The sequence below is a fragment of the Nestor notabilis genome, unplaced genomic scaffold (genome assembly GCF_000696875.1).
Source record: "Nestor notabilis isolate BGI_N333 unplaced genomic scaffold, ASM69687v1 scaffold32931, whole genome shotgun sequence".
Taxonomy (NCBI): domain Eukaryota; kingdom Metazoa; phylum Chordata; class Aves; order Psittaciformes; family Psittacidae; genus Nestor; species Nestor notabilis.
Genome location: NW_009916632.1, coordinates 5,524 through 16,185, shown reverse-complemented (window position 1 = coordinate 16,185; position 10,662 = coordinate 5,524). Strand labels below are relative to the sequence as shown.

The window sequence follows — 10,662 nt, the reverse complement described above, 5'->3', positions numbered from 1 at the left end:
AGCTGGCTGCTGCTTCGGCCCTCTGGTAGACGTCGTCTTTCTCTTCGCCTCCTTCCAGGTCCTTCATGGTCCCCTGCTGCCTGTACTGATCTTTCTCTCACATATTTTCTGATCCAGACCTGTGGTTTTATCTAATCAGGACACTCTGAACTGCTACAGAAGTGTGTGCTTATGAAGCATACTTGTGCTGCTAGCACGATGCTCCCTTGTTCTTACCCACAACTGCCTTCATTCCCATTTGGCATTTACTCTCTTAACTTTCTTCTTCTTTTGCTGCAACAGCCAACTCCAGAAAATACTTGCTGTTTGTAACTGGTATTAGTTGCTCTTTCCTCTGCCCCATCTGAACTGTGCTGTATTTTCACATGTGCAAGATACTTCAAGCTGCAAATGCTTGAGGTCTGTAAGTAAAGAAGTACTTGAGTTGTCAGTATCATCTAACTACCATTTTGAGGACTGAAAATGGTCATTTAGTCTAAGGCTAATAGCATTTGAATGGAATTTACCCTGGGAATGTTCATGATGTGGATGGTTAAAGATATATTTAAAAGAACCTGGAGGTGTTCAAGGCCAGGCTGGACAGAGCCTTGGGTGACATAGTTTAGTGTGTGGTGTCCCTGCTCATGGCAGGGGGGTTGGAACTAGATGATCTTAAGGTCTTTTCCAACCCAAACTATTGTATGATTCTGTGATTCTAAGAAATAGCATGTTTATTTAAATGCTCGTTCTCTCCTTGCCCAGCAGCCTAAGAGTAGAACTACAGAAAAGTTTTTCATTCCTTAAGTTTTCTCAAGGCACAGTTAGTGTCATAAAACCAATTAAGTAGCAAGTTCTTTGTCCTAATGGAATTGCATCAAATGAAAATAACATAAAGGCCGAGACGCAAGAGGTAGGAGATAAACCTATTAATGAAATCATAAAGAAGTGTGCTTTTTTTTTTTCCTATTATTGTCGTGTTTGGCTTGTCAGCAAAGTCACTTAAAAACTCTCTAACAGGCATAAGGTTTGAGGAGAAAGGAGAGTTAGAAATGGCCCATGAAACTACCAGCTCAGGTGTATGTGGCTTATTTCAGCACATTGCCTAAATATGGTTGTGTCCTGTATATAACAGAGAATTCAACGTAAAGTTCAGATATGAATCTGAAATGGTTTTAAAGAAGCATTTCTCTTCAGGAGAAATAACTCTTCCCTCTTTCTCTTCTTCCATGTGCTGGTGTGGTGCCAGTGACTTTGTGCTCTCCTCACTTGTTACTGGAAGTTTCTGCATTCCTTGAGAGCAGACAGTTTCAATTTTTGTCTGCCAAATCTGCATCGCAGTGTTTTGCCCTGTTACCATCATCTCCTTTTCAACACTTCAATTGCCTTTCTCAGTGTAAGCAGCATGTGAGTGACTAACATGACAGTGGATGGGGACAGGTTAGGAGTCTTCCTAAATTCCGTGGATAAAGTTTGTGCTCTGACTAGTTCCTGACTCTGTACTGGCACAGTCCATAAAAAAACTGTCTGCATTGAATAGGTGGGTGGTATGGCATGTTCCTAGCACAGACTAATTTCACATCCCATCTTTGGAAGGAACCCACAGTTCTTGGCAGATGTTTATGAACTGAGGAGGAGTTTGACTCCAAGGTGGTTTCTTTTCCTTCTTCAGAGTCAAATTATTACCTTCAGGGGATACCCTAGTGAGGAGTATGAAGTGACAACAGAAGATGGGTATATCCTTTCCATTAACAGAATTCCTTATGGAAGAAAAGACTACAAAAGGAGCAAAGGTAAGGTTTACGTTTTCTTGGAAAGTGGAAAGTCATAAAAAAGCTCTCTTTGATTTATGAAACTTTTGCTCCTGTAATAATTCAGAAAAAGTTTAAAGACTATATGACATATACAGTTAGAATGTTTTATTGGCGAGTCTTATGGCCAAAGTAAGATTAGGCACATGTTGAGTGACTTGAGAAAAGGAAGGGAAGAGGAATTAGAAAGCTGTATTTTCCTGGCATTGCCTTTGTGTGGCATTAATACAAGCCCTTCATTGTTGTTTGATTTTTTTTTTTTTTTTTTTTTTGGAGGGGTAGAGCAGCCTGGAATTTCTAGGAAGTGGAAAGTAAACATTGAGATTTGTAGGGTTTTTTAAGTAATAAAGGGTCTTGGAAAGAGATTGATTGTAACATTGTTGCATTATTTCAAACCCCGTTTTAAAATATGCCTGTCCATTTTCAGAAGTAAGGGCAGTTCACATCCCTCTTTTGGTGAAATACAACTGAATTACAAGAGTTCCCACTGGAATGTTCACAAAATAGTTACTGTCTGATTTCTGCATAAGAATTCAGTAATTCTAGCCTCTCTGAATCTCCCTATGCAGTAAGGTGCAGCCAGACTAATAATACGTGCTACTGGGGTGTCATATTTTGCATAGCTGCTTAAGCTTATTAAAACAATATCAGAATCATAGAATCATATAATATTTTGGATTGGAAGGGACCTGCAAATGTCATCTAGTCGTCGTCATCCCCCCCCGCAATGAGTAGGGATAAGATAAAATCCCTTTAAAGCATCTTGAGTATAATACATATAAAAGTATATTGCAAACTGGGATAAGTAACAGGTAGTTGACAGCAGTCGGCCCAGACCAGATTGTTTCATGGATGTGATTTGATGGGAGAATGGGAGGAGCATTGCCATGTGTCACCAGAGCACTGTTAAAAGCTGTAAGAATTACTGTGAAAGCTGGAAGGTGCATGGAAGGGATGCAGGGGGTGTACAGGTGAGGAGGTAGGGGAGAAAAAGGACGGGGGAATGTAAGCCAAAACTTAAGGAAGTGATATGGGCAAAGGGTTTTGTGAGGGCTAAATGATGGAATGCTTTCAAAGTGAGACTAACAGAGAAGAGGAGAGACATGTAGCCTTTGGCTTGCTATCCTCATACAATGTGTGTGTAACTAACAGTGTATTTGAACAGCAGTGGCTGAATTTGGTATTGAGTCTTGTCATCACCCCTTATAAATGATCCTTTAGATGATTGCTTGCATACAACAGCAGCAGCCTGTTTGTATAGAAACTACATATTCTAAGAACTGCTTCAGGACGCTTTGAGCTGAAAAAACCTAGGATAAGAGGTAAAAACATGGAGCTCAAAAGAAATCAGTGATTGTCCTGTAGCCTTGGGTGTGACCAAGACCTGTGGAAAACTGCTCTCATCCACCAACGGCCAAGCATCAGTCTTCCTGATCTTATCTGTTGGTTTTGTATGAGTTAGGATGTTTGCACTGGCTGGTGTTTCTCACAAGGTGGGTTTATAAAGATCAGTGCATGGATGAGGCCACTCAAACCTGGCAGATGTCTTTGTACTTAAGAATTTTAGGGAAGCCCAGAGGAAAAAGACAGGCTGCCTTTGTACCTGTTGATCTTGTCAAATCCTTCGAGGATATAAGCAAACAGAAGTTTTCCTGACCTGTGGGAATTCTCCACATTCCCCTTGCCACACCCTCGACCCCAAGTTCATGTTTTGCAAAGTGCTTTAATTTTAAAAACAAGGATTAGTGAGCACTTCTGGGGCAGTGTGATCTCCTAGAAGAATGAACATTTCAAAGTTCATGTTGATCTTAAGTTTTTATAGACTTGGTATCTTTTCTCAGAAAGATACCAATGGTGTGTTACTGCTGACTCAGCGTATATATGCCATAATTCTTTTGCAATACCCGCATATAATGTGAATGGGATCCCTTGGAATTATGTATCACATGATGTTTTGCTATAGTTTTTCCTGCACAGTATGGTATTTATGGAAATGAATCTGTCTTCAACTTCTTCGGGGTGCAGTGAAGAGAACAAAATGTTCTACCATGGAAAGAGTAGTTTAAGGACCTACCTTTCGTATTTCCCTTCTGGGGGTTTTAGGATTAAAGGTGATACACAAAATTGTTATTGTGCAGGTCAGTTTGTTGTATGATTGTGCAATTCATGTGCAGATCTGGTGACTGCTTGGTAAAGTGAAAAAGGAACTGGCAGAAACTGAAGGCTAATAGAGAACAGAATTGAAGCATTAAAGCAGTTAAGCGGTTTTCCTCTTCTTATGTTATGAAACATGCAAGTAGCAGCTTGGGGAAAGCCAGTTCTTCAAAAAGTGAGAAGTTGGTTGATCTGAGTTTAGTAAAAAGGAGGAAGGTATCACAGCTAAAAGTGAACATTACTGAAAACAGATTTAATGTTAGGCTTGAAAATCCTGCACACTGTTCATAAGGCAATATAAGGTATTACTACAGCAGAGTAAAGAGTTGTATTGAACTGTACTGTCACCAGTGCCACTTTGGAACTGCTGGAAATTTGCTCTGGTTGCAGGGACAGTGTGCCACGTGTGATTGTTGTTTTTTTTTTTTTAACAAAACAGAAAAAGCAGGCACTGAAAAGGTTTGTGATCACTGGTTTAAAGCTTGCTAGAAGGGAGGAATATTGCTAATTTGGATTTTGGAACTCACAGCAAACATTTATGGACATGACCCAGAGTGGAGAGTATAGGTGAATGAAATGGTTGTGATTCGGCGGCTGCTGCTGAAAGATCCAAGCCTAAATTATCAATGGAGGAAGTATTGTGTGAGTTAGTATTGTAGTAGAATGATGAGTTGTTGGAAGAGGTAATTCCTGAGTAATCTCTGGCATTGAACTAAAGTTACCATGACATCAGATTTCACTTACTAAAGCAGAAAAAAAACCCTAAAATACCTGTACTACTGCAAGATCCAAAGAGGTCTTTGTATTTTCTGAAGGTCATACTCTTTGTAAGGGATTATGTGTCAATTTATTTTATTTGCGTAGAAGCAGAAATCTTCTTTTCTTTCTTTTTTTTTTTTTTTTTTAAAATATGTATTCCACATGAAGATGTCACTTCCCTTTTCATGATGGGGAAGTCAGGAGAGAGGCTTCTTCAATTCCAGCTGGGTGCTGACTGTGATTTTTTTTAACTACTTAAGTCAAGGGTAGAAAGTCCTTTGAAATACAGATTCACCTTTTGGCTACTCTACTGTTCTTCAGGTTCTGCCAGAGCTTTGGTAATGGAAACGAGCTGCATAGAGATAGTATCAGTACCAGCTGCAGAGATTTCCACAGCTCAGCATCTAGTTTGGCATTGTCTTAACTGGAAAACAAAGATCTCAGTAGCATGTATATGGGAATGTCTTCTCCAGGTTTAGGGGCAGGGCAAAGTTTGTAAGTAGTTTATCTGTCTCTGGGCTACTTTGAGTGTTTGTGGTCTTGAAACTGTTGTAAAGGCTACCTGTATTTTTCCTGTAGCTCCTGCTTTTCTCATGTTTGCTTATTGCACATTTGCTGTCTGTTTTGAACTTCAAGGAGTCTTTTGCTCTAGTTAGAAAACTAACAAGTTGCTAGTTTAAAATTCTTAATGATAAAAAGTAGCTTTTTGTGAAAACATGTGATTCATGGCATTATGAATAATATACAAGTCATTAGTAGATAAAGTCAAGTAGATTAAATATTCAAAGTCCAAATCTAAAGTAGACTTTCAGTATCTCACTTAAATTTTTCTTAGGCATTCAATTGCAGTTGAACAGGAAGCTATCATAAATGCATTATTTTTCAGGTCCAAGGCCTGTCGTGTTTCTACAGCATGGTTTGCTTGCAGATGCCAGCAATTGGATCACAAACTTGGATTACAACAGCCTTGGCTTTATGCTGGCAGATGCTGGCTATGATGTATGGCTTGGAAACAGCAGAGGGAACACCTGGTCCAGAAAACATACACACTTCTCAGTGAAGCAAGAAGAATTCTGGGTTTTCAGGTATCCTTGTCTTGCTAGAGGAACTACACATGCTGTTTGTGAGCACGCTTCTTTTCCTCTCTTTGCCCATCATCTCAGTTCAGTCACACTGTGGATGTACAAGATTTTTTTTTTCTGGTTGTGTGTGCTGTTACATATGCAGGGGCAGTAAAGGGGAGTTTCATGGTCAGTATAGTGTCCTGAGACAGCCTGGTCAGTAGAATGTCAATTGCTTTTACTCGTGCTTGGTGTGAAGACTCAGTTCTGCTTCATCCAAAGGAAGCTTCTCTTCACATCCAGACAACTGATCTGCAGTGCAGTAAAGCTTTGTGCAGCTGTTCCACACTGATAACTTTACTTACACAACTGACTTTTTATCTTTGCTTTGTAGCTTTGATGAAATGGCTAAGTATGATATTCCAGCCTCAGTGGACTTTATTTTAAAGAAAACTGGCCAGGAACAAGTGTTTTACGTTGGCCATTCACAGGGCACCACAATGGGTATGTGAAGAGATGCATTCGTTAGAATATATTGTGTTTGAAATGATATCAAGTTCCACATATGTGGTTTAATGATGAAAAAATAGGGCATTTGAAATCTACTGCTTCTGGTTTTTATCTGCTTCCTGGAAAAGTCATCAACATTAAAATGAAAGACTTAACCTTTCTGTGTTTACTTAAAGTGGGAAGCTGCTGAAAAGATAAACTGAAGTCACAGATAGCTACCAGTACAGTTTATATTAAAATAAATTGATGAACTATGGATAATAAAATTAGAATCATCAGATGTGTAGAATAAAGAATCCTATTTCCAGGATATTTTGCTGTATATAAGACCTGGCTCAGGTGTCTTTAGACCTACAAAGAGAAAGAGCTAGAAGAGTGTTGGGTGAATTAGCATGAATTTGTTTTTCAGAAGAAAACAATCCTTCTTATTTGCCTCATTTAATCTGTGTTCTATAGTAACTAGATTAATTTACAGTATCTAAACTTATCCTAAATAAAACAATCAAACCATTAATCTAGAAGTACTTTTGCGCACTTTCTCTTAGATTTTGTAGAATCATTGCCAGGTAAAATTTCCTTCAAACTTGTGCCAGTGAGATTTGTTAATTATTCTCTTGTTATTTACAGCTTTCATTGCTTTTTCAACTTTGCCACAGCTGGCTAAGAAAATCAAAATGTTCTTTGCCTTGGCACCAGTAGCTACAGTCAAGTTTGCCACTAGCCCTCTGGCAAAATTGGGAGTGTTTCCTGACTTGCTACTCAAGGTTTGTATTTTAGCATAAATGTTTTAAGCGAGATGAGGTGCCTCCCTTTCTAGTTGAAAACAGCATAGCAAAGTCTTAGTAGCTGTGATTAGAGAGCAACATATTTGACAAGAATACTGCCCAGTTTTTCCATAATAATGCTATGAAGTAAGCAGTGGCTTTTCTGGCTTTATACTGCCTAATGAGACAATTTGCATCCATTTAAAGTAATATTTTACAATTACAAGTTAATAGGTGGAATGAAACTATGTTCTTCCCTGTATATGTTTCTAGAATTTAAGCTACAGAAATCACATGATTAGTCAGTGTGTTTTAGAAGAGTCAGATGATAGCTTTAAATATAGAATACTTCTGAATTGTCATGAACTTTAACAGATTTTTTTCACAATTAACCATTTAGTTTTGAAAGAGGATCCTTCAGAGGATGGTTAAGAGCAGCAGCTTTATTTAGATGTTGTGAGTCATGCTCTGGAGGAGTTTACCTTTCCCAATTAACATCAAAGGGAATGTAGGCAGACTAGCAGGCTGCAGTGAGTGCCTGAAGTCAGACATTGTGAACACCCCACTGTGTGTCATTTTTAACCATCACTTTTCTTTCCACCACCCATGGAGATTCCCACACAGAGCTGTTTGTTGTAGGAGATACACCCATCTCTAATGTACCTTGTACAGATTTAATGCTATGCAGATTTAAATACATGTCTGTCTGCATTATTAGTTCCCTGCTCCAAAGGCAATTAACTTAAAAGCAGTACTAACAGGTGTGATCTTCTGTTCCTTGTGTAATGAACTTTGTCTAATTAGACCAGTAGCTGATCAGTGCCTTCTGCAGATGTTCACGTTGTGCTGAGGAACTTGATTCTCATGGTGACTTGCAAAAAACTAGAGTGCAGAAGTACATGACAGCGAGAAATCCATGTGTCAATTTTATCTCTAAAGCGCTGTGTCACTTCTAAGGAAGTTCTCAGCAGGCCATTTTTAAATCCTTGGAAACATTAAAAATACCCGTCAAGAGGAAGTGGCCACCACAGCTCATGCAACTTTTTTTCCTTACATGATTTGAAGAGAGGAAGTTACAACTACAAAGCTGTTAACATTAGCAGACACAGCTTAACATACTTTGATTCTGATGCCAAGAAGGTGTACAATATTCTGTAAAATACTAAATTTAAAATTGATTTGGATTTGAGGTTAAGTTTGGAGTTCTTTAAAGATTGTCCTAGTTCACAGGTACTTTTCGTGGGGTTTAATAGACTGTATCATTTGGAGCAGAAGCACTAACTGTGACCTTCTGGATTGGACTGTAAACAGGGCAAATGGAAATAATTACCTCAAGAATGTTTTAGTATGAAAACTAAACCCAAGTCATTCTATGCAATTACATGTTTGTCCTATGTGCTTGTTATTTTGTAGGACATGTTTGGAAAGAAACAATTCCTCCCTCAGAATTTTTTGCTGAAGTGGCTTGCTACCCATGTTTGCACTCACAGAATACTTGATGACCTTTGTGGCAATGTATTCTTTCTTCTGTGCGGTTTTAATGAGAGAAACTTGAATATGGTATGTTCTAGAGACTTCCAATAGCTAAGTTATTGTGCACTCTGTCATAGCATTGACTGTGTATCACTGTACTGATTGTCCTTTACATGTAATTAGAAAACCCCAAATACCTTCTTCATCATATTGAGTTTGGATTAAAATCTTTCCTTGGTATAGATTAGTTGCCCAGTTATGATGGATAGAATAAATGTTTTAATATGTTACTGGGAAGCTAAAATACATTATTTTAGTTCTGCTGGGCAAGTGGGTAAGAGAAATGAATTAATATGATGGCACAAGTATTTAATTCCTTTTACAATGAAGTGAGGAAGAAAGATACAGTTTTGAACCATTTTCAAGAGAATCATTAAAGTTTGTTATTCTTTTGGTGGACATGTGCAATTATTTTGTCTGGGACCAATTTCTGACCCTGCTGATGCCTTCATCTGTGGTCCTAGTTCCAAAGGGCTTGTTCATAGGACTTGTTTTGTTATCTAAAAGCTAGTTAACAGAAATCAGTGTGAGGCCACCTTTCTTCATAACACTTCTTAAAGTGTTTCTAACTCCCTGAAATCAGTAGAAGCTGGTGTCAGTTTACCCAGAAGTGAATGAAGGCTGAGAATTGTTTTACTGGTATTTTACTGCTTTTCTGTGTGCAAAAATGTACTTTCTGTTTGTTTGGCTTTTTATATCAAGGTGAAAGTGCATTTTTTTGATGTTTTCTTGCCCAGCACATACAGTTTTCATGGTTTTAATAGTGGATATTTTTTTTTTCCTGCCAGGATTTAAGCTTCCCCTGGGTATTTTGTACTTCTAAACTCAAAGTGTGAGAGGTTCTAAATCACTTTGGACTGACAGCTACTGGTTTAGATGTAGACTAACAGAAGGTTTCTCTGGAGGTCTATCTAAATATTAGTTAATGTGCTCCCAATTCTTACAGCACTAGCACTTTTAAAAACATATTCTAAATATATAAAAATGTTTAAGGGATATCATTATTAGACTTAAAGTTCTGCAGTTAACTGTAATTATTCCTCCAAACATTTGAACTTTTCACCTCATCTATAGGTATGGCTCCAGTTAACTTTTGTTTATAACAGTTTTAAGAGGAATGGAAAATTCTCTGTTGTTCAAGAAGCAATAGTGGGCAGAACTGTTGCATTGTGAGGAGTAAACCATATTAATTATCTTGTTGCAGAGCCGAGTGGATGTGTATTCAGCACACTGTCCTGCGGGGACATCTGTACAAAACATGATCCACTGGAGCCAGGTAGAGTTTCCAGAATCCAAAATGTCCATGACTGTCTTGTTTGTAGAATATTGATGTATCTGATATTTAAATGGAATAGAATGCCAAAATATATATGCAGCATAGGATGAGTGAGATTCTGGAACTGCCAATTATTAGAGTGACAGCTGTTCACTGTAGCTGCTTTGATGATACTGACTGAAGGTGGCTCACCCCTCTCATTTCTTTGGAGATATGCTGACTGTATGTACATCAGGCCAACAAACAATATAATGGAAAAACTAAACTCAGAGCAATGCTGTAACAAGTATTTGCTCCCCTTTCAGCAAGCCCTGGTTTGATTACAAGTTATATTTTTAGCCAGTGAAAAGCATTAGGCGTTCTGTTCTATTCTGTTTGGCTTAATTTTATATTTTATTGGTATATTTTGAATTTCACCTCAATGCACAATTTCATGAGTGACGTTATTGTGCCTGAAGCTTGCTTTGCAGGCTGACAAATAAGAGGAGGCATTTGCCATGGAAGCAGTGGTCAGGGCTACTTGTGATCTTGTAGCTGGACTTGGTCACCTATTCAGAAGCAATGTGTTCTGCTCTTCAAGTGCTGGCTCAGAAGGAAATTTGTGAAGACCTTCCCCCCCCGCCAAATCCTTTTATATAGACTTCTGTTTCTGAAAAATAATAAATGGTAAATCATACAGAGTAGATTTCTGTGAACACAGCGTGGAGCTTTCTTGTACATTGGATGGCAAGATAAATATTTCACAATTAAGCATGGAGCTGCCACATCCTGACTTTGGATACACTGAAGTGTTTTCCTTAATCTTTCCTATTGTTGCT

The 10,662-nt window shown here is 38.3% G+C and overlaps 1 protein-coding gene across 1 annotated transcript in view; it reads left to right on the top strand.

Annotated features, from left to right (window-relative positions):
* Positions 1 to 1,572: 1,572 nt before the first annotated feature.
* LOC104413614 (lysosomal acid lipase/cholesteryl ester hydrolase-like) overlaps positions 1,573 to 10,662 on the top strand; it is a gene marked incomplete at its 5' end in the record, with an annotated part of 10,475 nt that continues 1,385 nt past the window's right edge. Inside the window, 6 exons of the mRNA XM_010024659.1 lie at positions 1,573 to 1,769; positions 5,587 to 5,785; positions 6,156 to 6,265; positions 6,899 to 7,035; positions 8,449 to 8,595; positions 9,773 to 9,844. Coding sequence (XP_010022961.1) covers positions 1,573 to 1,769; positions 5,587 to 5,785; positions 6,156 to 6,265; positions 6,899 to 7,035; positions 8,449 to 8,595; positions 9,773 to 9,844 — 862 coding nt within the window. The remainder of the gene's footprint in view (positions 1,770 to 5,586; positions 5,786 to 6,155; positions 6,266 to 6,898; positions 7,036 to 8,448; positions 8,596 to 9,772; positions 9,845 to 10,662) is intronic.